The sequence below is a fragment of the Dinoponera quadriceps genome, unplaced genomic scaffold (assembly GCF_001313825.1).
Source record: "Dinoponera quadriceps isolate SergipeBrazil2010 unplaced genomic scaffold, ASM131382v1 scaffold399, whole genome shotgun sequence".
NCBI lineage: Eukaryota > Metazoa > Arthropoda > Insecta > Hymenoptera > Formicidae > Dinoponera > Dinoponera quadriceps.
Window position 1 is genome coordinate 894,670 of NW_014554512.1, and position 26,900 is coordinate 921,569.

Below are 26,900 nucleotides of genomic sequence, written 5' to 3' on the forward strand. Positions count from 1 at the left end.
GTCCTCGGCGAGATACCGAATGTTCCTGGCGTATGAATCGATCATTCGCAGGTTACCAATATCCGGGGGTGGTAACGGCGTCGCGCGCGAGATATCAATTCCGTCGGACGGCTGCGAGGCTGCACGCGTGCATTAAAAAAAAATGCACCGGACCGGAGTTCTCCGCCACCGGATAAGTACGTGCGCGATATCGAGCGGGCGTGGGTATGTTTCTCGAATAATCGTTCTCTGGTGAAAAAAGGAAAAAAACCCCTGGCATGTTTCCTGATTGCCGTGATATAGAAGGACGACGGACAGTGTTTGTTTCCCCTGCGACTTTCGGAATTCAAATAATCCGAATAAAATGAAGAGTGAGAAAACGGCCAAGACTCCAAGATTTTCGATCGTACAAGAAAATAGGAAAAAAAAAAGATATTGGCAATGCGAGTACACTGAGGAAAGTATCTTGGCTACCAGAACAAAAGTTCTTTCGTTACTCGAAGGTCTGTTAGGGAAATAGCTCGGAGAATAACTTGACTTTTTGTTGTTTCATGATCTGTTAGGAAAATTGATCGAGAAGTGTTTCTATTCATTTATCTCATTCGTTATTTTAACAAATTATTACCAAGCCAGTACGGAAGTATTTGTTGGAGCGGCAAATTAAAAGTATAAATTATTTATTCCCACCACGGGATCATTTGGTGTCCCATATCTGCAATTGATATCTGCAAATGGTATCTTGTTAAATTAACCAAGGTTTATCTCGCGGAGTCAGTGCGTAAATAAAAAGAAAAAACGAGGACGAAATTAAGTTAACTTAAAATGTATAATCACTGGAAAAAAAGAAATTAGCTGCACACGTGATACAATTGAAATTTCGTTACCAGATCTGCTTTTTGCCTGTGGAAGCTAAAAGCAGGTACAGCAACGAAGGGAATTGGCTAAATTAACTGAATTTCAGTTGTATTATATGAACAGCTTTATCTTTAGAAGCTGCTTCTTTTTCTTCATCATCACATGTACGTTTCGGTCTTCAAGTTCGGATCTTTTTCAGTGATCGCATAAGTTTGGTACAAATTACAATAAATCGCAAGCGCAACATAAATGAAGAGCAACGTCAGAAATTAACGGAACGCTTTCAGATAATAAACGAAAATAAGAAAAGGTAGGAGCGGAAAATACGCGTGTTGAACGTAAAGCTTGACACCAGTGTTGTAACATTGTCATAATGTCAAACTGCCATTATCGAAATTTGTCGTACGTATAATTACGAATTGAATTTGTGAATTTTACGTTCGAGTTAGTTAATTTCCGCGCGGTTACTGATCGAATTTATTATAAATTCCGCGATTTTCATGCCGCTCCCGTCATCGGTAATTCTTTCAGCGATATCTACGCTTTCGACACAAAGTCGTTACACGCGGTTTCTATCGCGCCGAACGATCCGATCGTGCGGTAACGCGACCGAACGAGATTTCCGTTCTTTTTCTGGATCGTTGCTTGTCCGATACTCGTCTGAATTCCTGCCAGACTGGCGACAATGTCGATATGCTGGAAGGGCGGTATCTGTACTTCTCCGGCGAGCATCCGAGTACTTGGATGGCTCGAGAATTGCAAGTAGATATTGGGAGCGAGTGCCATCACGACTTCGGGCACGCCATTGTGGAATAATAGGTCGGCCGTCTTTTTTTATTTCCTCTCTTTTTTTTCCCCCTATCTTTTTGTTCACCGACCCATCCACGTTCGTTGTCTTCGACGGCACGATCGTTTCGGACAGTCGACGTCCGGTCCTTTTAAATGCGCGCGTAATTGCGAAAATCACGAAGCACAATGTACGACGCAAGCTCGACTCGCGCGAGCACACACGGCCACCGACGGCACACAGTGAAATATGTTAAACATGGCGAGATGCGCGCGGTATCGAGCTTTATATTTCATCATGAGCACGCTTTTAACAGAGAGCGCGTAATGTCCTCTATCGCGACACCTGCCTGAGCGACGCTTTGTTGACTCGTATAAACGTTTCGCGATTCTGATTCTGCAAACGCCGAGTCGGATTGGTTAACTCGATGTTTCGCACTTTCGGCATATGCGCGTAGAATTTCCTACGTGTGGAATTTCAGTAACGGCAGCGACAACAATCACAGCAATGACAATATAACAACAACGGCGAGACGAGAATGCGCTACCCCCTACATGCACGACGGGGATTTGTTGCGCGAGAAGTTTTCATATTTAGCCGTTGGAGCGCCGTTGCACGATAACGTAATAATTTTACGTTTGCGATCCCGCGGACAATCAAATATTACGGCGGAAAAACACCGGGGCGAAAACCGCCCCCCCTCGCTCGCCCGCTCCCTCGTTGGTCGGCGCGGGCGCGTTAACGATTCATCCCCAATAAATGTCTATTAAATAAATACAAGCGGCGGCGTCGCGCGGACGGCAGTTACGCGTGCGGATTGTTTCGATATTAACGACTTGAAAACACAAGGCACGCATCGAAACCCGGCAAAATGTATTTCCGAAACGTAGATCCGCCGGGGCCGGCGGAAGCCGCGCGCGCGGTAAATCAAATATCGCTCCGATAAATGACACAAAGTAACAAAACAATTTTTCCCGAAATTTTCCCCGCGCGTTCCCCTGGGGAATGTCCGGATGTCGTTCTGGCGGGCGGGTATTCGCATATTTTTCGGAACCGATGCCGCTCTCGTACTCACCGGCCGAGGGGTGCATTACTTCCCGTTCGTCACCGGAGAACGGCCGCGCGCGCCGGCCGTGTTCCGAAACGATAAACGTAAACGCAAGCACGGCCGGCGCTCGGTGACGCGCGCAGGGCGTTGTCACGGTTTGTCAGGCCGTTCATTCGGCTGTACCGAAACAACGGGGCCGAGGGGGTTTGTTTTTGGCGCGCGTGCAGGCACGACGCGGGCTCGATTGGCGGTCGCGACGCCACCCCCGAAAACCACCGACGTGCCCAACGCGCGTAACAGCCTACGGAAATGTCGGAGCGATGATAAAAGCGCCCGAGCGCCGACTGTTTTACGACGATTACAGCGGTCAAGGGTGCTGTTAACGAGGCACCGGGCCGGCGTTGCGGTTTGCGTTACGGTGATACGGTGAAACCACATATCTCGTTGTCCGCTCGAGCCCGTCGATTCCGCCGTTGCCGCGGTGGCGCTCGCGCTCGAAAGAATACCAGCGGGGTAGCTTCATAGCGTCGGCTTATGTAGGGGCTGTCCCAGTTGCGAAATACCCCGCCACCCCGGCCGTTCGGATGATATCCCCCTTTTATTCTTTTTCGTTTAACGACGCGAGTGCTCAGTGCTTAAAGGGATAGGATTATTATATATAGCCGTGTCATAGCCGATAAAGCCGTGAGGGGAGGACAAAAATATAGGGAGAGATTTATCGGCGCGACTGATTTCGAGCACGCCGGCCGATCACGACTGGAGAATACCCCGTTGCACTTTCCTGCAGCTGAAGCTATCACGACCGATTGAAATCGAGCGAAAATACGAATCTGATCCCATTTGATCATCCGAGAGTTGAAGTTCGGATCTTGTTAGGTAGCCATTTTCTTTTATTAATAACAATGAAACGACATATGATATTTTAATCGTAGTATTGGCCGTCGCTATTGATAACCTTTCGTTATCTTTCGGACAGTTTGATCCCGCGCCGATAAAGTAATTACTTTTTCGAGATAACCCGTTCGTCGAGCCATTTCTGCACTCCCTCGGTATTCCGGTACCGTGTATCTGATATACCGTATTGTACCGATCTGAATAGATGCAAATCAGATGGGGCGGTGTCCGGAGAGTCCGCTAGATGCGGCAGGACTCCCCAATCTAATTTGGACAACGTCTCTTTAGTTGCAACAGCAACATGCGGCCTGGAAGTTGTCGTAAAGCAGGATGACTTGGCGTCGATTCGCGGATATTTGAGGATGTTTTTCCTTCACGGCTTGCTTCAAAGGCCGTGATTGTTGACTATAGCGATATCCTGTGACTGCATGCCCCAATGGTAATAGATTCAATATGATCCAATATGGTCAATATTTGAAAACTAAAAAGCAATTTAAAGGAAAACAATTACCAAATCGCTGCTACAGCCATCCATTTGTAACTTCATGAACTTTTGCAAACACCTAAATTATAACACGTTGACTGTTGAAATTCTGTCGAACTTGGACACGATTCTGTACAGGCTATTATCCCCCGGTCGCAAGAAAGAACTGAATAACTGAACCATGAATCTTCGCTTCTAAATATAATAAATATTCTAATAAATATTCACGTGACATATATATTTATGTTAATAACGGATTATACGCGTTGCCTTTACTTGGATTAAGTTATTTTATTTCACCGCATTTCCTATGTATAATTATTGCTTTTATCCACTTTCAATTTTCATTCCCGATAATTATATACCAATATATTATTATCTGCGCAGAAATGGTTCGTTCTATATTTTATTAAGGCTCATTAAATGGCAAATATCTGCCGCCATTTGGAATTCGCTCGCTTTATTGAAATATTCGCGTTAATGAATTCTATTCATACTCAACGTTGAAAAACGTTACGATTTTTACTTGGCACGAAGAATTATATTCAAACGTGCGGGCAAAGCTTTCTACTTGGTAAAAAAGCCGTAAAACATTCTAAATTACGTACAGTTAAGTGCGTTCTTGGAGGAGAATTTTATTAAAATTTAAATAAACGATGTGCGCAAATTAAGTTAATTTTCATACTACAGGTGGCATTACTAAGGGAATCGTTCTGACAAAGTTTATTAATCGTGAATACCTTGCGCCGTTTTTACGGGAACCAAATTCGTTTTATTTATATAATCGATCAACAAAATACGAATATAAAACATCGCTTGCACACTCGGAGGATAAAGCAATGCCTGCAACATTTTCAAATATCTTTCGGGCTCCCTTATGTAGGATGAAAATAGTTTTCTGCAAAGCTTTTTCGCAATATCGATATCGAGCGCAAATTGATAGGATTAAATGCAGTCGCTACCGCCACCGCGTGTGTACTCTGAAATGTGAAATTCTTTTTTGAGCTCTTTAAGCGACATCCAATATTTACCTGCGCGAACCTCGCGAGCGTAAAGCAGTTTCGACGATGCGAAAATTAGAGCCACATTCGCTCGACGGTTACAGAATAGCGAGCAAACTGCGCAGATCGCGATTCCCCGGGCACGCTTTAGCGTATTCCCGTAAGATAAGCTGAACGTTATCGGTCATGAGGATGCTCCGATTAAGGGAGACGGCGCATCGTCGCAGTTGCGGAATTGCGGGGGTGCAAACGGTACGACTCGGTCGCACACCTGGGGCGCACCTCCGTCTCTTCCCTTCATCGACCCGCCGTTACATTACGTTATCATCGCGCGGGCTGTCTTCGTCTTCGAACAAAAACCAGCGTAATACTCGAAATGATTTTCTCCCACGGCCAGGTGGAAACGCTGGGAACGGTGTAAGCGGTGGCCGTTCGACATTGATATTTCCCAGGGTAAGCCCGTGGACGCGCGTGAGCGCGACAAAAACAGAGAAGAAATTAGATTGTCCCGCTTCGCGCTACTTTTTCAGGAGCGCGCGCGTGAGAGAAGCCGCGAGTGGAAAACCACCGAGTCCGAGCGCACGCGCTCGGAGACGGTAACATTATCGACTACTGTATAGAAAATACATTACATCAGCGAGAGAGGAATCCAATCTGAATGAAAGCGGAAAAAAGTCGGCGGGACGCGCAATCTTGTTAAGTGACAACGAGCGAGAGCGACTTACGTCGACATAAATCCCGGTGATGTTGAAGACCTTCGTGGCGGGGTCGTCGCTGGGCGAGAACCGGTAGAACTCGTACCTGCCGCGGTACCACTTGAGGGAGTAGAGCGGCGCATTCTCCAGATCATAATGGCACCGTAGAATCACCTCCTGGCCGCGCTGCACCACATCCGGGACTAGTTCCAGACTGACCTCTCGCAGGCAGCTCCCACCTTTGAGGAAAATGAGAACAGGAACGGGGCATTAAGTCTAGTGCGCATCATTAGTCCGCTTTTGCTCGTCGCGCGAGAGGTTGCACAGCGTGCGTCAGCGAGAAATTGCAATTCCGCCGAATGACAATTTCCCTCCCTCGCTCGCTCAACACTCTCACGTGCCCGCGTTTCATCCTCCAGCGGGTTTCCCGACCGCGATACACGCGCGAGCTCTCTCACGTCCGACGTCGAGAGAGCATACAACATCCACCACGCGTGTATTAAGCGCGACCCCGCGTTCGTTTCGGTACTCTCACGGTTTCCGCGTAATCTCTACACGGCGCACCCCCTCTGACTTTCCCGCACTCTCTCGAACCCTCGCGAACAGCCAACCACGCGCCCCGTGTTTTTCGCTGAAACTCCGTTACACCGGGGCGGATTATCGACGATTCGACCTATTAAGCCGCAGAAGGAGTCGCCGGATGGCGTGTTCGTATTAAACCGCCGGCGGAGCGGAGAGAAGGCAGGGAAAGCTCCTTCGTGCGGGATGAAGCTCTCTTATTAACGTTGTAACTCCGTCGAGACGAGCCGCGAATGGGAGCAGAATTCCGCACGAGGGTGTCACGCTCCCTCCCCTCCCTCGGCGGCATCGGAAACACGAGTGTTTCGCGCAGACGATATTTTAGATAATGTGCCACTTTCTAGCACTGTCAGCGCACGTCCACGTTTCCACTACCGCTGAACGAAAGCACGTTCATATGCATAAGATCGCTTGGTTGTCTACTTCTCTCTCTTTTTCGTCGCGAATATATAGGATTCGCCGCGCGTGTGTCCGCGGCCTATTTGCCGATAACGCGAGGATTTTCGATTCTTTCGAGGCGAGCGAGGATTATCGGCTCTTTCCCGAGAGCTTTGTCAGTCGGATTATGATATTGCGCGCTGTGCCGTACATATTTTATGCACAATGAAATAATTAATATGTCATTGCGCCGTTCTCGTTCATTTCCTCCCCGATAATGCGCGATAATATTCACGTGATCGATAATGCGAGAAGATTGAAAGAGAGATGCAACAGTTATGAGATATACATTCACTCTTCGATAACAGCGCTTGAACACTTTTCTACGTAATAATATGTGAGAAATCGATTTTTGATACTAATCATCGCGCATCGGTGCATCGATGCATTTGCAGAGTGCTTGTAACATTTTTTTTAAGGATTTCCCTATGTTTGCTCACAGCGATCGATTCTACCTGTCGTTCTACGTACAAAAGTGTCCAGGTGATGTTATCGAAAAGTGAATACTTTATGAGCTATCTCAGATTTTGTATTGACAAGTATAAAGTATGTAAATGTAGAAATAGAAAATATACACATAAAATATCTGGAAAAATATTCACTCTTCGATGATTTTATTCCAGTACTTTTATACGCAGAATAAACAGAGGAATCGATTTGTGTTAAAAAACTATATGATTCTATTTAAAAAAAAAAAAAGATCTTGCAGCGGTCTTCAATTATTGATTATAACAAAGTTAAGGTCATCAACTTACGTTCCCCTCCAAATCCTATAATTATTTATCTGCACTATTTTTTTTGTCAATTGCTTTGTTTTCAAGATATTCCACTGTTTCCATCAAAACGGGACACCTTATATGCGTACATATATGTGCATAAAACAAATTTATGAATACCGACGTATTTCAGTCGCCTCGTATAAATTTAATATCTACGACACACCGTGCGAAACGCCGACGTGTAAGCGGCGACGAAGTAAATAAATAATATTTTATTCGCGCAACTCACACGCGAAATGAGTTCGCCCGAATAAGAAGGCCGTCTTTAATATAGTGCACATGTTACACAAAGTCCTCAAGAAATGAGCAAGAAACACGCGGCGCCACGCGAGATCGTGCGCAATATAAGAATGGAGTGTGCTCGCAGAGATGTAAGGGAAGGAAGAAAATATTAACGGTAAATGTGCGGGTGGTGGTGGTCGCGTAAACTCGAACGTCGAATGCGGTGAAAGCCGAATGAACGCTCGCCAGCATGCGAAGGGATAAAAATTCTATCTCCATCCGTCTTCGGGGCGACAATCTTATCGTTCTTGCATATAATATCGTGGAGATAGTCGGGATATACATAAGAGCGAACGCGGCGCCTCGGTCAATGAGATTCTGCAACGTTCTCGCAGGAAATCTCGGATGGCCTTGTAAACAATTTAAGCTCGCGGGTTGGCGGCGTCACGTTTCGAAGCATTTTTCATTCAGCGCGAAGAGCTCCGGATAAGACTCTTGATGGCAAAAAGACGCGAATTTCCGTATTTACCAGAAATAAGACCCGGGGAAGTTGAGAAAGCTTTTTCCTGCTTAATTTTCGTTTGAAAGGCATCCTGAAAAATGTAGACCGACATGACGGCGGTTCTAAGTTTCCGTGGGCTTCTTTTGAGGGGCGCAATACTTGCGATTCTCGTTCCCGTTGCGTTACTTTCGCGTTCCGCGTTACTCTACGTACCGACGTTTAACTTTTCCCCCTTTTTCTCTCTCTCTCTCTCTCTTTCTCAAGACCTCGTATTTTTTTATGCTCGGTAGCACCGCTTCTTACGACTAATTATTCGTAAAGAAAGCTAATTTAACGAAACACTCGACGTACCGGCAATCTCCTTTGAAAAAAGGGAATGCGCCACGCAGCACGAAATTGCCTCGCTCGCCCCGGCATCAATTGGGACGATGGATTTTTATACTTTCATAAAGGCGCTCATTTCCGCGAGCGGCGGAAGCCAATATGATGGCGGTAGTATATTTTATGAAACCAGTAAATAAAGTCGGCCCATTCTGTATCGACTACGGAACATTTATTATTAATACTTCGAGATTTTAGGGAGAAAAGCGGTTTAATGAACCTGTAATAAATAGGCCGTCTGAAAAAGTGCGTAAATTAGCGGTGACCTGTGATTGTCGTGCGGAAAATTATTTTTCCGAAATGTGCCGTTTTCCGAAATATACTGTCAAGTATATATAGAGAGAAAGAGAGAAACATATAGTCAGGCACGATATATACGGGCTCTTATATTTTAGAATTCACCAAAGAGACTCGCGTAAACGCTCGAAAAAGTTGCAACACGCAATCGCATGTTGTTGCAATTCACCTCCTCTCCACTTCCGTCTCATTTCGCAACTTTCAGCGAGACGTCACTAGCGATCCGCAGACAGTATTCCAACTTGTTCGCAATTTTACCCCCCATAGATCTTTTTGTTCGTTTCGAGCGAAGAATCGCGTGTATACACGAGTTGCGCGAGTAATAAATCAAAGGAATAATTTTTATTTCCTTCCTATAATTAGCAAGTATTAGAGCTTCTTTCTGATGAAAGGCGATTACGCTTGTTCTTTTTGCCCGACGCCATCATCTCATCGTCTTTGCCGCTTTCGCCAACTTGGAAATTTATAACAAAGTTTTAACAACTCGTCTTGCCCGTGTTGCGAGTGAAGGAAGTCGGGGGGGGGGGGGGGGAGGGGGATCCATCGCATCGAGAGCGGCATAACGAAGAGAAATGTGAATTTGAATACTCTTAGCCTTTAACGTCGGGGCTCCCGGTAAATTGCGATAATTCGACCGCCCGCATAAAGATTAATCTTAATATTCCGCAGTTGAAGATGTCTAAATGACGGTAAAATTAGGTGCCGTCGTGACGTCTAACTTTCGAGATTAACCGCTTCTGCAAGCGACGCTATTAAAAACGGTGTTTCCTCGACAATCACTTCGACCGTTTTCGAGACCGGTGGAATTATTCAAATGCTTCTTCCTACACTAAGATATCGCACGCGCGCTATTGTCCGAGATGACGTCAAAATGAATGAAGTTCAGGTTCCCACGATTGCACAGATCCGGGACCCGTTGAGAATATCGAGAGAACAACGGCGGAAGTACAAGTGTGAATGTCCAATTATAACGATAATCGCTAGTTTGGCCCGGCACATTTACGTGAGAGAGCCCGATTTGTATTGATATCGTTTACAGATTACCAGTTACTAATTCCCGGCAAGTAGCAGTTACGATTTTAATTGAAGTCCTATAGAAATCGGTTTTTTAGCTGGCTCGAAAACACAGTTACGAACTTTAATCAAGATGTCGGCGGTGGGGAGCNATGGCAACGCGTCCATATTGATCTCGTATTAAAAGATAACATCGTTTTTTTTTAGCCCCAACGAGCAGCTTTGATTGCAATAAAATTACATCGATTTAACCGAATGAAAAGATAATCCCTTCAAATATCATCGGAGAGCAAAACCCTTCCGCGGATATTGCCGCGCGGAAGCGTATTAAACGGCGCAATCGACGCGAATAAAGCCATTTTTGTTAAATACGATCGGCACGATTTGCGAAAGCGGACGCGTCGCTCCGACAATGACGGGCCCCGCGATATTTACGCGCCGGACAGACGCGCGCCGGCTATCCGGTGTAATTCCGGCTCGACTTCGGCGTTTCCGTTGCGGGCGGATCGAAAGCGCGACGAAACCATCCGCGAGCGCGCTTCGGCCGAATCAAAGTCCGCCACTCGAACGACCGCGATCATCGGAATTGCAAAGTCCCGCCGCGCGTTCTTTTCACCCTCAGCGCCCTGTGAGCGACCTTTACACGCGAGATGCATCTTGCGACAGATCCGGTAAACTGCACGTGGTTTGTTAACACTCGAACTGCCGGTGATGCCGTTCGCTCCGGTAACTTTTGAAATTGCTCAAATTCCCGTAAAATTTCGTATCGATTGATAGTTTCCCCTGATCTTTTATCATTTTAAATGTGAAAGTTACTTTAAATAATGCAGGCAAAATCCGAATAATTCTCTGTAATAAGCCGAAAATAAACACAGGAGCCGAATTGGCACCTACGGCGGTTCTACGGTAGTTAACCTCCTGCTCCGATTCTGATTGATTTTCGTCAGGATAACGCGATCGCGCAAATATCGGCCGTCCGTTGTCGAATAGCGATCGAAATTAATGCAATAATAATAATCAAGTACAGTTGGTATTTGCTAAGCTATGTCTCACTCCTGCGGAATGAACTGATACAGGTAGATGAGGCAGGTAAATGCCGCAGTTATTAAAAAATTTTTAATAACTGCGGCATGCAATATACAGGAACAAGAGCAGCGAACCGAGCTTGCTTCTCTTTTTTACAAAAACATGCGAGTATTTTGCATTCGGGTGCATTGTTGCGCGGATGTTTAATGAAGCAAGCGTAAGTTCGTCGATCTCACGTGGATGCAAACGGAGGTATTTCAATCGTGCATGCAGCTGTTCATTTCTTTACATCGTCGCAACGGTAATGCAGATAAACGAAAAATACCGGTCGGGTTTTGCTCGGAAAAAGAAGGACGACGGTTGCTTCGGTTTCTCTTTTACCATCTTTCACGCGCTTCAACATTCAACTATGCCAGCGCGGTGTACAGCGAGAGAGAGAGAGAGAGAGAGAGAGAGAGAGAGAGAGAGAGAGAGAGAGAGGGAGAGAGAGAGCGTATTTTGTTGCCAGTTTCCTCGCAAGCAGCTGTCCCAGCAAATAGCGACGCGCGCGTGTTCTCCCGCATCCTGAATTCGTAAGATCCAAAGTCTGCTTCGCCCGTTCGCTCGCGTTAAGCGCTTGCACGAGACAAGCGCGATAGCCATACGTTACTAATTGTTCCGGGGGCAAAACTTTCCGATAAAAACGGGACAGCACTGACAAGACGGTCTGCAATAAATATCGCAGCAAACGTTGAAGTTGCTAAAGGGGCAGTAAACGTTAACGTATACAAATTTGCGCGAAAACCGACCACGAGGTGTCGTCTCTCACACGCCACGAATTCGTAGCAGCTTACGCTCCGTCTGTCCGTCGGACGGATCGGGCGGGAGGAAGCCGAAGCCGTGATTTTTTAATTAGTTCGATTTTGAGTAACACAAGAGTGTCCTTCGGAAAGTCGATATCACGTGCCGCGGGGCATGAATGGAGAATTAACGTAGAGTTATAAAGTTACCCGTTGGACACTGCCTCTGCGAGGAAGCAGAACAAGTCCCGATACCCCCGGCGACATTCAATGTTCATCTGGCGCAAACATCAGCCGGAGCTTCCTCGGCTCGGTGCGCGAAACACACGCTGGGGGATAAATATTAAACGCGGAATATGTTTCTTCTGAACGACGCGCAAGTCTCTCTTTCTCTCTCACTCTCTCTCTTCCTCTCTCTACTCTCCCGAATACGCTGATTATGTCCGTCGGAGATCCGGCCGGGCTTATTTCCACCGCGAATAGGGTCGGAATGGAACTTTCAACTTCGGGGAGTAGCGAAACCGCTCGGTGAACCGCAGCGAATCAAGCGGAAATAACAAACAGATTTAGCATCGAAGGCGAATACCGAAATATATTTCCCTGCGCGCGAGCACGCGACACACACGCGCGTACACGCGCACACACGGCTACCGCTTCTGTGCCGTGAGACAAGTTAACGAATTTCTCTGAGTTATTACGCGAAGTTCGGTAGTTCGGCCGGAGGCGGTGGGCGGTGCGCGTGGAAAATTCATGATTTTTCTCAGTCGATGGCCGACCCCATCTTTCGCGTCCGCCGGTATTGCCCGCGATAACGTTCGCCGGCTCTTCGACAGGTGATACAACGCGATACGGTACGGGGAGGAATGTACTCGAATAAATGTGAAAATCGACTAAAAACAGTGCTTTCCGAAAAGAGAGATTCAACATCGAATCGCGTTTCAAGTCTGTTCGATGAGTTCAGAGGAGATGAATAATGCCTGGGGTTACCAATAGTCCGGTTTTTAATCGGACTCTCAGGTTTTCAGGAATTTTGCCCGGTGTCTAATTAATAAGTCAAACCGGACGTCATATGTCCGGTTTTTGAGTATACCCAATTAATAAAATGAAGTTTACATCATGAAAGGAAATTTGTAAACAGAGTCCGAATTTTTCAGCAACGTTTCCCCATTCTATACGTCTATTTTACGTTATCTGTCATCCTTTATAAGGATGATTTTTGTAGTCTTATAAATATTGTAAGACACGTCTTATAAAGATATATAATAAAAATATTTAATAAATGTGGTAATCGTGGATCATCGATGACCTACGTAACGTGAATGGAAAATCATATGAAATTAGCGCGGCACTCAACGTGTTGATAAAAAAACATTTTATTATTGAACATAAAATTAAACCACGTTTTACACATATGACATTTAACATTTGTTGCAAACATTTAGATCTACCAAACAGATCTATTTTTAGAACTATTTGGAAAAAAACAATATCGTAAATAATTTATTAAAATTTGTATTTAATTTAATTTTATGATTACTATTCTTGTACCGATTTTGTCCAATTAGATTTTGTTACTAGAAAGAAAATATCCGGTAATTTTTGGATTTAGCAACGCTAATCGGTTGCGAGTCGTTTAAATCCAAAGACAGTTCGCGATTCGTCACTTTCGTCGTTCGCATTCTTCAATTAGAACGGAGTATAATGTATTAGGTCAGCCAACAATCACAATTTGTCATTTAAGAATTTTAATGCAGCTAATGTCGTTTCTAACATCACGCGCAATAAGCTCTCGTAGCTGTCCGATAATGATGTAGGATGCCTTCGGATTCCTCGGGAATAATTCGAACGCAACTCTCGGTGATTGGCGGCTGTTCGTTAAAAACGCTGACACAATGAAGCACGAAGAAATTCAAGAATGGGAAGCTCCACCCGGCTAGGAAAGCAAAGACCCGGCGGACTGTCGGCGATCTGAGGAGTTATTACCGGCTGGGACAAATTGCACTTCCGCGCAAACAAAAATAACGGGATATCGAACCGGACGAATGGAAATGGCGCGTCTCTGTCTATTTAATGATGAAAGACGCGCGAGAGCGACTTAATCGTTACTTACAGTGACATGAATACGGGTCGTGTTAAACGCCGGGCGACGAGAACGTTGACATTTTATGCACGGTTGCGCGTAGCTCCGCTTCAATTACGCGAGTTTGTAATTACCTAAAGTAGTCCTCATGCCGGCCAATTACCGTACACGCGTGCACGTCTGAGTATAATCTTAATTAGCTAAAAATACAGCTTTTTCACGTACGCGACAATTGCCAGCCGCGTTTAATTATTTGCGTTTCTATTTTAACGGACCTTCATCTCTCGGGAAAAGATGTATTTAAATTTATCCAGTTTGCGCATATATTCGCCGTGTGAGGGAAAACAAAGGGGCAGTTCCTCGTAGGAAATCTTACATGCACGTAGGTTTGAACGAACTCCGTCGATTTGCTCGCGTGTGCGAGCGCGTGCGAACGTACCGGTCTAGTTTGGACGAACAAGCAACACACGCACGGTATGACATTTACGTTAAATACAAATGTTGAATTTTGCAAAGCGGCAGGTAACACAGGCACTCCACGCTCGCATGACAATCGAGGATATATCCGCGAGCGCAGTCATCGTACACTCGCGTACGGACACGTTGATGCAAAATTCACGTTGATGAAAAATCAGCCGGTCCATTTTGATATCTCCCTACTTCATCTGATTTATGCTCCCAATATCACGCTCGGAATGAATGCTAATGATCGCGCATGGGCAAGCGCAATCGCACTTGCGCGCGTCCAATGAATAAATGCATCAGCATGTAATACCGAAAAGACAATGTGACGCGTAATCCCTCCAAAAATCTGGCTGACATCAAAACTGGAAGCGGGAGATGTTAACAAATGGGGTCAAAAAGGAAAGGGGAGGATGAAATCGCGCGCGCAGAAAGGCGGAGGGAGTGAATGGAGCGAAAGGGGAAGGGAAAGAGAGAGAGAGAGAGAGAGAGAGAAAGAGAGAGAGAGAGAAAGAGAGAGAGCGCCAGCTGAATCGAGTGTATGCGCCCGCACATATTGTGATGCGAAAGCACACAACTGCGCGCTAAATGAAAATGTAGCGACGACTGGCCGCGCGGCCGGATGGTCAAATCCCGAGAAAATATCGTAATTGCGGGGAAACGTATAACTTCATCATTGGACCCGAATAAAGCGCGCGACTCTCCGCGCGATCCGCCGTGCGAAACGGGGAAAACGGGATGAGTGAAGAGACACGGGGAAAGAGTGGGGGAGAGGGGGAAAAACGCGAATCCGCCGAAATAGAATTATGGTTTTACTATCTCGGAGACGAGACAAAAATTCTCAGGGACGGTAAAGAGGACCGGAGAAATGACACCGATGTAGTCGTAAAACGTAAGTACGCGATTTCCGCGTGCTCGCGCGACGGAAAGTCGTAGCCAGATATTTTTACGACTTGGCTCGCTGTGAACAGCGCGCGGAAATAAAATGCTTAATTATATATGTAACAGGCTAGTCCGAGGGCCGCGATTAGCGGGCGAATGGCGGTGTCGCGATGGATACGGTGGCAAAAAGCGAGTTGCTAAATGAACGGCTCGAGGCTTTACGCATCGCGGTTTATCGGATATAGCGGACGTGGCGCACGCGAAGCTTCGGAATCAGCGCGGTTCCGGCGACGAGATTATTCTTTGATAAATCGCTTATCGGAGCGCTATCGAATTCTCGACGAGTGTTAATCGCAGCACGACCGACTGACGCCGAAGTAAAACTAACGATAATTGATGACCTTCATCAACCCGACATCCATATAACTGCCGACTTCCTCAATCAGAGTTTTAACTCGCGATAAAACAACACGAAAAATTCTCGAAAATTTCCTTATTCTCAACGTAAACATTTTAACGAGGACCGACTTCTAACACGGGTACAACACGGTGTTTTTTACAGTGTATGGAAAACTTCGAAAAGCAGTGAGAAATCATCGTTACTCGGTGTAATTGATTTTTTCAAGTGTTCGTGGGCCGCGCGAGATATGAAATAAAAAGAGTCCGCTCTAAATGAAATTTTAAAAAAGGCGACGAAAAACAACCTTCCGATGCGTACAATACTATTTTTACAGTTACAAACGGTTGCGTTGGTTTGCTGGTTGCAATATTTGTATGTAACAGGCCACTGCGCACGTGACAGACTGATAAAAAGATAGTGCGCAAGTGGGAATTTGATATCCAATCAATATACACAGTTTGCCAATCTGCCGACTGTTGGTTTCATCGGCAACGGCGCATCGATATATTCCGGAGATAAACCAGTTACTTAAAAAAAAAAAAAAAAAAAAGAGAGAGAGATAGAGAGAAAAAAAGGTTATTGAATTGTTAAAATCTTGGCGCAGCGAGATGTGAAAGTGCGCGCGGCATATATTCTCAAATCTTTTTATACGAGCGACTCGCTCCGATTAATAAATCCGATAATTTGATTTACAGACTTCATCTGTCTTCTTCGTTCCGAAAAAAAGAAAAAAATCAATACATAAAATATTCACGACGCAGAGTTAGAGAATCCCGCCGAAAGAAGCGCACAATGGCTGACCGAAGTTAATTAACCGGAGCTATCGGCGCGACTGGAAAATAGTCATGTAAATCAGGTTGCGATTTATCTTGCGCCTCTCGTATAAACATATTCGCGAACAACAGGCGCGGTCGGGGATATTCAAATATTTGAATGTGAACGCGTCGATTCATGCAAAACGACCGACGGGAGGGGGAGTGGGGGGAAGTTGTGCGGGAAGCGCGCAGCAAAATCGCAGTTCCGCCACATGATTGAACCGGCGATCTCGATAAGACCCCGAACACTGAATTAAACACGCCGACGGTAATTCAGCGTAAATTCGCCGAATGCAAAAACGGCGACGGTCGGGCGGGAGGGGACGATGCGGAGGGACTAGGAGAAGGAGAAAGGAGGGGGGGGGGGGGGCAAACATTTCACTGTCTCTCCGCGAGCACCGTAATCTGCCGCGGTGGCCGTTTAGCACACGAGAGGCTTAATGAGCGCCGGCGTTGCGTGGGCGCGCTTGAAAAATGCGTGCGCGCCTCCTCCCTCCGCGCTCTCTTCTCCCCGCCGGGCCTTCGTTCGCTCATCTTTTAACGTGATATCATGGCGCCTTGTACACGCCATTTTTCCGGCGTGTAAGCCCGCACACACCGGCCACTGTTCGTCGTAAAGCGAGCCGAACGAGCGTCGACCCCCGCCGGCCGGCCGCGATCCGACGCGATACCGCGCGCACGGAATTCTCCCTCGTCTACGAGCTATTAATGCGGGTATCACGACGGCCGGCTATTAGCCGGTGATGTATCGAGACGGCTGCTCGATAAAGGGGAAAGACCGTAGTGAAAAATCGCGCGAACGCCGTCGAAGGGACGCCGCTCGCTCTCTCCGGGAAATCGCGGCTGGGAAAAAGACACGCTATAACAGTGTATTGCGAATCCGATTGGAATGCACACGAGGACGCGCGCCGGGGCTTTGTGTAGTTCCTTGGATTTCGGTTTACCCGGGCGAACGTAATGTACACAGAGAAGATAGAAACGCCCCCGGCTATACGTCGTTTCATTCTTGTCCTACTTGCTGGCGCGACTCTCGTTACGGCTCGCGCGCGCGCGCGACAACTGAGCGTACGAGCGTGCGGGACGCGATTGCGCTCGGTGTGTAACGTCACTCGACATGAAACGAAATCTCGATTCGAGCAATCCCGCACGATGCGTTCCTTCCGCTCCGGCGGCCGTCGTTCTCGCGCGACCCCCGCCAGGACAAATCCACCACCGGCTCGCGCGAAGAACTCCCGAACCTGTTGGACATTATTATCTATGCCGCGTAGTCGGCTCGGGATTTATGCCACCGCAGGGAACGAATCGGTGGGGCTGAAACCTTTGTTTTCGCTCATGTGGCCTACGAGGGTCGCGTGACGATGATCTCTGTCAGTGCGCGAGGAGAAATTTCAGTTCTACGTTAAAGTCTCCAAAGGTCTTCTATTGTGCTCCTTTTGATGCTTCGAATAGAAAGTTATTTCCGTTTTCTCCATTTGAACACTTAATGTAGAATTTTTAATTTCCTCCCGGTAGGTCGAAATTCCTTCTGCAGCATCAAAGGAGTACTTTTATTAGTGCCCCTTTGACGTTATAAATGGGAAGTTATTTCCGTTTTCTTCACTCGATAACTTAATATAGAAATAGACGCAGACTTAACGCAGGACCGAAATTTCAACTCGGATAGCCCGAGTTAGTATCGAACCGCGTCGCTTTTTCTTCGAATCTACTTTCATCTTTTCAAGTCAGTTTTACCTGAGCGATGGTGAAAACCTGTTGGAGAGAGTGGAAAAACTTTTGTTCTTAGTTGCTTGTTAGCTGCAGCGCGTTTTTTGCACGATTCTTGCGCCGGTACTTTCCAGGAAAAATGTAAATGCACGTTTTACGCTCCAGTTAAGTAAGTATGTAAATTCTATATCGTATGCGAGCAATCGAGCGAGTATATGCATATACATATATACACATATTTAATATAGTAAAATATTAAATATCGGTATTAAAAAACGCGCATTTATATTACACGCGCAGCCGGCGTATTTTTCCCGCGGGAAGACAGCGAAGTACAAGAGGGAAGAGAAGAGAGAGGTAGAGAGAAAAAAGAGGGACGGAGGGGGGGGGGAGAGCTCGCACAAATGGAATAAAGACGTTTTCGTACGAGGTAACTATTCATCATACGGGAAAAGAAACATTATTAGATCGGTGGAAGAAATTGAGTTATCGTAGGCGTGGCATAACGAGACTTTGATCGACGCGTAATATTGTGATTCATAAGAGACGGATTGCCGGATCATAAATTATGACTTGCTCCTTGTTATTTCGGGCGCTTTTTCAGCATCTACGGGTGCAAAACTCGCCGAGGACTCGACGCGTTTTCACCGAGGGACAAGCTGGCGGGTAAACCGCCAGGCTGCCGTTCCATCGGAATTGCACATTCCGGTCCCGGCGATATTACGTATCTGTTTAAACAGCCAGTAAACGGTCATCACACTTCGACGACGCGGCTGCAAATATTCCTACAGTGCTCCCTTCCTCCAACCCCCACTCCTCCTCCTCCGCCCTTTGTGAGGTAACGGTGCGCACTACCAAATATATTAACGCCAGTTAATAAACATTAATAATGCCAATTGATAATCCAATCGCTGTATCGCGGAATCTAGTCGATGCATTTACATCTTAAACAAACACCTGGTTATTACTGGATATGTAACCGCCCCCGCGCAATGCTGCCCGGAGCGATGCGCAACCATCAAGAGTTATGCATATGACGGAAGACTAACACACGTATTACAGACTGTGAGATGTGGCAATAGCTATGCAACAATTTACGCCAGATGTTGATGGGGAGAGGGAGAAAGCGGAGAGTCGGAGGAGGATATGGACAATTCATGCCGAGTTGCGCCCAGTTCCATTACCTCGTATCGCATGATTTAAACGTTCGCGATCCACCGAAATCGATGACGATAACGATCGCTCGTTAATTATAAGGCAATTCGTCGGCCGATACTCGTTCGGTTTGCCAACTACGGAGGAGACAGCTGGACGATCCTTGTTGCACCGAGGGATCATTAGTAATTGGTTATGCAAGAAGGATCCGACGTGGGGTACTTGATATGAGAAAATGAAGGTGAAAATTCGATGTATGATTTAAAAAAATATAAACAGCGCTGAGTTCCTCACGGTCGTTCAAGAAGTCAAACATGGCCCGTTTTTCTTTTTAAAGGGACATCGAAGTGCCAGGATTCACCGGTATATTTGAGGCACGCTATTTTCTAGCTACATAGAATCATGAATCCTTTCGCATGATGATAATACATACGTTAGTATAGCCCGGGCTGCTCGATTTTCTACCGGAAACCGAAAGAAGTTTCAGAATCGTAGTTCTTTCTGCTAATTCTTATTTCAATATGGCGCGATATTAAATATTTTCGTTTCACGTGGAAAGACCTACCGATTACCTTATTAGTAATCAAGATAACACAATTTCAGAGAACTACAGCCATTTAGATCCAGCGAGGAAACGTTTGCGAAACGTGTCGTTATCACCGACATCACGATGTACTTCGAGCGTGTATCGAGCGCGACCTGGGCGAGATATTTGACGCATAGTCGCGGCTCTCATACATCGCGGAATAATAAGAAAGGGGAGGAAAGTTTCAGGCCGGTCATCATAAAAGCATTTCGCCATCGGGAATGTAGGAAGCACGGACTTAGGAGACGCGGAGATCCCGTATTACCTTTTAATGCCTTTATGATTCCGCGTCGCGATACGACGTCGCAACGGGCGTGGTGGCGGAGACGCCGGGTATCCGCCAAGGGTTGTACTCGAATCCGCGATTACAACTTCGGTGGGGGAACGACGACGACGACGATCCTCCCCGTCCTCCGTTCGCCTTCTCCGCGACTTCGTTTCGTTCCGTCGGTGCCCACTTTTAAACTACTGCGAGAAACTATTGTGTTTTCTTATGACCGGCCGACTAGAAGCAGTCGCTTCGTCGCTTTTGCCCGCGTTTCTTCCGCATCCGGGACGTCTTCCGCGCATACACGTATATACACAACAGTGAGCTCACGTCCGTGTTGGCGTGTTGGTTGGCCGCGTGCATCCAGCCGAAATGCGAGGGCCGTCGCCCGCTGCAATACGAATCTGCTGGCGTCACCGGGCGAGAGCGCGCCTTCCCCGTCGGCCGCGCGCATTTTTCACCGTTTTTCTAATCCCCCGACCTCCGCCGTTTGTTCTCTTAATTGAGTTTTTTCCCTGCATCGAGACTACGCGCAGAAATCGAGCGTCGGATACGACGGGGAACCGGCGACGTCGGGGAAGAAAAGAGCCGGTAGTGAATTATCGCGCTCCTAATCTCAAGTATATTCCGCTGTACCGGCTTATCCAGCCGAGTGATGTAACGTTCTTCAGCTTCGCCGGCTAACAAACGGCCCTGCGTGTGTGTGTGTGGCCGCGCGCATGCACACGGGACCACGTGGGTGTGTTGCGAACGCGTCTCGGCGTACAAGCCGCGCGGGCGCCATCGCGAGCATTCGGACATTTTTATCGGCGCGCCGTATATACTGGGAGCAGCGCTCGGAATTCCTCGCTGCACTTCCGATTTCGGGCTGTATCCCGCATTGTTTCCTTTTTAGTCGATTCTCTCGCCGTTCCCGAGTCGATGGTTTGGCCGGCTGGCCGGCCGGCCGCATTCGAATTTTCTCGCGCAGCCCGCACGGCGATCTCCCACTCCCTATAGGTGAGAGGAAATCGAGCCTCCGACGTGCCGGAGGCATCCTCGCCGCGATACGTGGGGATACGTGGAACTCCGTAAATTGTTGCGGGGCTTGCGCACACTCGAACGAATCATAAATTGGAAAACGAAGAACCTGGAAGTCGGAGATACCTCGTGTGTAAAGCTCGGGAACACGATTCAGGTGTGCGGACGCCAACTGCAAACTCCTTGAAAAAGTCTCGATGGGTTGAACTTGTAATTAGAAATCGCAACAAAAAGTCCCCCGGTCTCTGCTCCTCCCGGTAAAATCAACTTCTTCGAACGTATACACCCGCAGGATTTCTCTCTCGCGCGCGCACACACGCAGACACACGTACACGGTTCTCACGGTATCCCATCGAAGCAATTCTCGGTTCTCCCGTCAATCGTCCGAATTGACACCGCTGCAGCCACTCCCGGAGATTCGTGGAGTCGCGAAGTCCTCAAGGCAACGTTATCCTGATATCGGCAGAACGCTCGCAAAAATCCTCGTAAGCGGGCAGATACATCACCGAGCTAGACAGCTGTTTTTCTTCAGGGCGCGCTGGAAGGAGCAGCTGTCCGGCAAAAACCTTGAAAGTTTCGCGATTAGACGCTCGAAGTGAGCGAGGAGCCGAAAGTCCGGATTGGCCGATATAATAAGTTTGATTAAGTATCGGCAATTGGAAGTCGTCCGCCGACAAAGGAGAACCCGGCGCTACTATGACGACGATTACCACGACGACAACGACCGAGCTGGCGGGCCGAGGTGATCCTTTATTAACGGTGACGTAGGGTTATCGACGTCTTTCTGAGAGGTTTCTTGCCGCGTCGATTCCGCCGAGTTTCCGGATGTTGTCGAGAAGGCACGATAATACTCCAATTGTCTCTGACAAGGACGATGATGGAATTTCCCCGGAAGAGAGAAAGAACGGCCAGACGGCGCACTCGAGTTCGCGTATGTACAGGTATGTGTACGTGTATGCGTGCGTGTGTGTGTGTGTGTGTGAGAGAGAGAGAGTGAGCGTGTCCATCCACGGAGGAAGTCTTCACATAATGCGAGGGTTTAGGAAGTCTCGGTGCTCGCGAGACCACGACCGATATTGTGTCGCGCCCTTTTGTGGACGACAGAAAGACAAGTGAGCTCTTCATGGCCGAAAGTGAGTAATTTCAGCGGCGGTTAGCGAGCAATTGTGCGAAACTGTATCGCATTGCGGTAACGATCCCCGATCGAATCGTTTCGCGGTTTCACCGTGCCGGGAGTGCCTACGTTGTAATAGTAATAGAAAGTACAATGTAATGTTAAATGGTCTGTAATATGAAACGCGAAATCGGAGCCACGGTCACTCGTTATACCATTGCTATAACCGCCGCAGGTTATCGCAATATATTCGCAATAACGTAGAGTGTCATGGGCGCATGTCAAAATGAAATTTCGAAATACTTCGAAAGAGAAAGAGAGAGAGGGCGCACTTTCACCGATTACCACGCGCGTTTTGGGAGACAGAGGGGGACTAACACTTCATTAATTACGAAATTGATTATTACCGTCGAACTTTTCCCAACGTCGTGTGACATTTATTACACCTGCGTGTTAATTCATTTATTTCGCGCGTTCTTCCCCCGCGTATTTGCAAATCCGTTGCGAGCTCGTTCATTAATCATAACGTATAAAATGACGACACGGCGATAAAGATAATTGTTTCACGCATAAAAGTATTACGACACCGCCGGGGAGTAGTAATCGGAATCGACGTAACGCGTTCCACGCTCCGATAAATCCGCGCGGGGTGGAGCGACACGGAAATATGCGCGAGATGCTAAAGCACCGATGAAACATCCTGGCGTGAGGGGTTTAATTAAATAATTAAGAACGATCGCGATAATCTGCGCGTTTAAAAATTACTCGCCGTAATCACCCGGAATTCCTTCCACCGCGGTTGGCTCGGGCAGGATAATGGCAGCGCAGGAGGGTTAGTGTGGCTACGTGCGGTATCTTGATCTCTTGCCAGAGCGCGATGTACTTTGGCCACGGGAAATAGAAACCGCAGACATTTTGATCGCATGCTCAAACGAGTTTATTACACGGGAGATGCGGAGGGCAGGAAAGAGGGAGAAAGAAAGAGATGATGTGTCCGCGAAAAATTCGCGACCGGATATTCGGACAACACGCGGAGAAACGTCGACGCGTTGCGCGTCCGCGTCGGCCCGCCGTTTTTTCGACGTCGCGTTTGACGATGGATGAGTCAACGCGAATTGAGAAAAATTCAGCCGACGCAAGTCTCAATAAAACTTGGAAAACAGCGTCACACCGTACCGATGGAGCTTCGACGCGTCAACGACGCGTTTCTGACAGACCCGACGATAGTTTTGTCATTCGGAAATCTTTCAGCGAGAGAGAAGCGCGCACGTTTGTCGGGACTCTTGACTTCCTTTATTCCGCACCGTCAACATTTCGAATTGCGCCACGCGCGTCCAGCTGGCGTTTTTAATTCATAATATTCAGATTACGACCGTTCTTGCGTCTCCTTTACGCCGCCTTGTGTAATTTCGCATTATCTCGATAGGATCCGCAAGCAGACAGTCCGATCTAGCGTGAAATGCGCGGCGGGAATACGGGTTCCGTGATTTTCCAGCGTGACAACCTTGCGACGGCGGCAGATGTTAAAGAAAGCGATTAATTACCTGCCAGCTATCGTCGCGCCACCAAAAGATGCCTCCGCTCGAGATGAGTCGTGTGATTCCCGGCAAAGTCGAGGACAATAATACTCCGAATGTCTCTGACAAGCGGGACAATAGAATTTCTGCTGAAAGCGGAGACAACGGGAATGAGAATCGAAGAAACTTGGATCAATAGGGGAGCCGGGAAAAAGTGCCTCACGCCATGGATATGATTACCTTGCATTTTGCATTGTGCCATGAATGCAAAATAAGTAGTGAAATAAGTAGAAAAATGTCAGGGACTGCCTTATAACGCGCGCAATAACTCACCGTTGAAATTTCGCGCTTAAATCCCGTCCTGCTGGCGTCATCATTTTCTGATTTATTCAGCTACGAGTAATTCCACGTGTCACGCGCGAGGCGCGTTTTTCATCCCCGAGTATTTTAAATAAATGACAATAATGGACTTTTAATTAGATGCACCGAATGCGAGACGCGTATGCTCACTCACTCCTCCCCTCCTCCGCCCGATTAATAAACGCAGACCGGCACGTTGAAAATCCGACGTCTCGACGTCCGTTTCAACTGTTGGTTATTCCCCTGCTTACGTTCCGTTCGACTGCCGGCTATCAAGAATCGCGAAGTTTTGCTCGCATCACGTTTCCGATACGATTAATTTCCAATGAACTTTCGCGGGGCTTTTCTTACTAATTGAATTCACGAGCACGTGCATATCACAAAGCCCCGTTACGCCATAACTAACATTGTCGTTCCTGCGGAAAATAAAGAAAAAAAAAACATTTTTAAAAACAACGTCGATCTCGCACGGTCGGCCGGTGTGAGGCTTTGAAAATAATTGGATTACACGCATACGCCGGCCACGCAATTTATGTCCTTCTCGTAAATGGGGTTTGATACCGGAGCGATGAAATATAGCGAGGTGCGTATTAACCCAAACAATATGATTTATAAGATATTTACGTGACGGACACCGCGAAAACGCAAAACGTGTGTGCCAACGACGACGTACTACGAGTAAAACGTATCATTAGCCGGATATCGATCGTTCGTTTAATCGTCCTCCGGATAAGCGATACACTGTCGTATCGTGCATTCAGGACCTGCGCGATATCTACGAGCCGTTTGTGAATCGTAAACTGACCGCACGCATGTCGCGGCACATGAGAGTAACAGATCTCAACTGGAAGATTACTGATCTATGTATATATTTTCGGTTCTCTCTCTCTCTCTCTCTCTCTCTCTCTCTATATATATATATATATATATATATATATATATATACTTATACCTGGAGCAATAATCGAGAAGCGGAAGATCGGATAGCATCGATGCTCCGGACGGAATATATTTCTGAGCGCGATACAATGTCGTTCATTAATTCAGCATGCGAAACGTTAAGACCGGCGGGGCTTTCAGTATCACCGGCAGTGGATTCGATTTCACGGTAAATCAGACAGCAATGATAATCAGAACCGACTGATAATGAGCGGGGCAGCAAAACAAATCAATATTGATGCAGCGCGCGAATATACCGGTAGTCTTATAATATGCGGAACAATATGCAGCTTGTGCAAGAGAGGCGATGAGAGGACGCGCCGGCGTGTTAACATGCGGAAAATTATTATAAACAGAGGCCGAGGAAAATATTTACATTTTTAACGCAGGCACGCGCGAAATTGCGTAAGACAGGCGTGTGTATCGTCATTGCGCACGGGGCAAAAAAAAAAATAGCTCCCACAGCTAAAAACTAGCTCTTACGAGTAAAAATGAGCTGTCCATGTGATACAACTGAAATTTAGTTAATTCAGCTAATTCTTTTTGTCCCGGCACGTAGTTTTTAGCCGCGGGAGGTGCAGGGACAAAAAGAATGAGCTGAATTAACGAAATTTCAATTGCATTACATGCGCAGCTAATCCCTTTTTCCATGCGCTCCCCGCAAAATGCGATAATCAGCCTGCGCCGCTTTCTGTTCAGAATATTATCAAAAAAAAAGTCAGATCACGGGAAATAATATTGTACGATTGAATATCAAACAGAAATACTGACGATCGATTCTGTCGCGACGAGAGGAACGAGGAACAAAGCACCGGGGGCGGCAGACGCGGCGTGCGATCTTGAAAGATCAACCAGCATTCCTCTTAACCGCGCACACGCGTGATGTATTAAAATGACACGCGTCGTGCCAAATCAGCGTAATCCGCGGATGGTGATACGCGCGTTCCCTCGTATTGCGGGACGGATAATGCCGTCTCGTAAATCACGGCAACTTCCACCGCCGATGTGTCCATTGGATTATTCATTTTCCCGTTTGTGTGTCGCCGTCGCGCTACATCCGCAGCGGCCATTATCGCGTCACATCGACGCAATCCACGATACCCTCCCACCCCCTGCCTCTCTCCCTACATCCCTTCTGTACGCATCCCTCCTCTTGGAGGGAGCGACGAATGGTATCCACCCGCGTTGTATTTCAGATGTTCCCGCTAAACGCTGAATCGACGCGACGTTGCGGCGCAAAAATTAACTTCCTTTCAGCGGGGTAGTTCCGCTAACCGCGAGACCACCGAAAGGGAGAAAATAGACGTTTGTGTGCCGCGAAAGGGTCGCGGTCGACTCCACCGTCGACAATGCTGAATGGCGTCCTGGAATTTCTATACGCGGCTGTGTCTCGCGGAACGACGAATTTCCCGACTTCGGACGGAACGAAACGAGACCAACTCGCCCCCGGCCCCCCCCCCCTTATTCCTTCGGATGTGAGGAAAACGAGGTAACCGACGCGCCACGCAGGGCAGATGGCATCGTTTTCAAGTACGACGCTACAGTTTTCGCTGCAGTTTCGAAAGTTTAAAAGCTCGCGTGCGCTGAATCAAGCCTCGAGAAGAAGGGAAGGCTAAAAAGGGTAACACGGCTGAATCGCGCGATTCAATCCTCGTCGTCCGCCCTGCGGATCCGTTGCTACCGCAACACAACCAACCCGAGACCAGCCTCCCCCCTCCCACCCTCTTTACCCTCCTCGCCAACCACCCTGTCGCTCCACACGAACAGATAGGTCTACCGCATCCAGCTCGATGGGTGCTTACGGAATTCTATACCGAATCCGGACGGAAGGGGGGGGG

General features: G+C 47.4%; 1 protein-coding gene across 1 annotated transcript in view; it reads right to left on the reverse strand.

The window, feature by feature from the left end:
* Positions 1-26,900, reverse strand: part of LOC106751724 — a 174,505-nt gene that overhangs the window by 72,914 nt on the left and 74,691 nt on the right. The window contains exon 2 of the mRNA XM_014632771.1: positions 5,774-5,982. Within this exon, the coding sequence (XP_014488257.1) occupies positions 5,774-5,982 (209 nt within the window). The remainder of the gene's footprint in view (positions 1-5,773; positions 5,983-26,900) is intronic.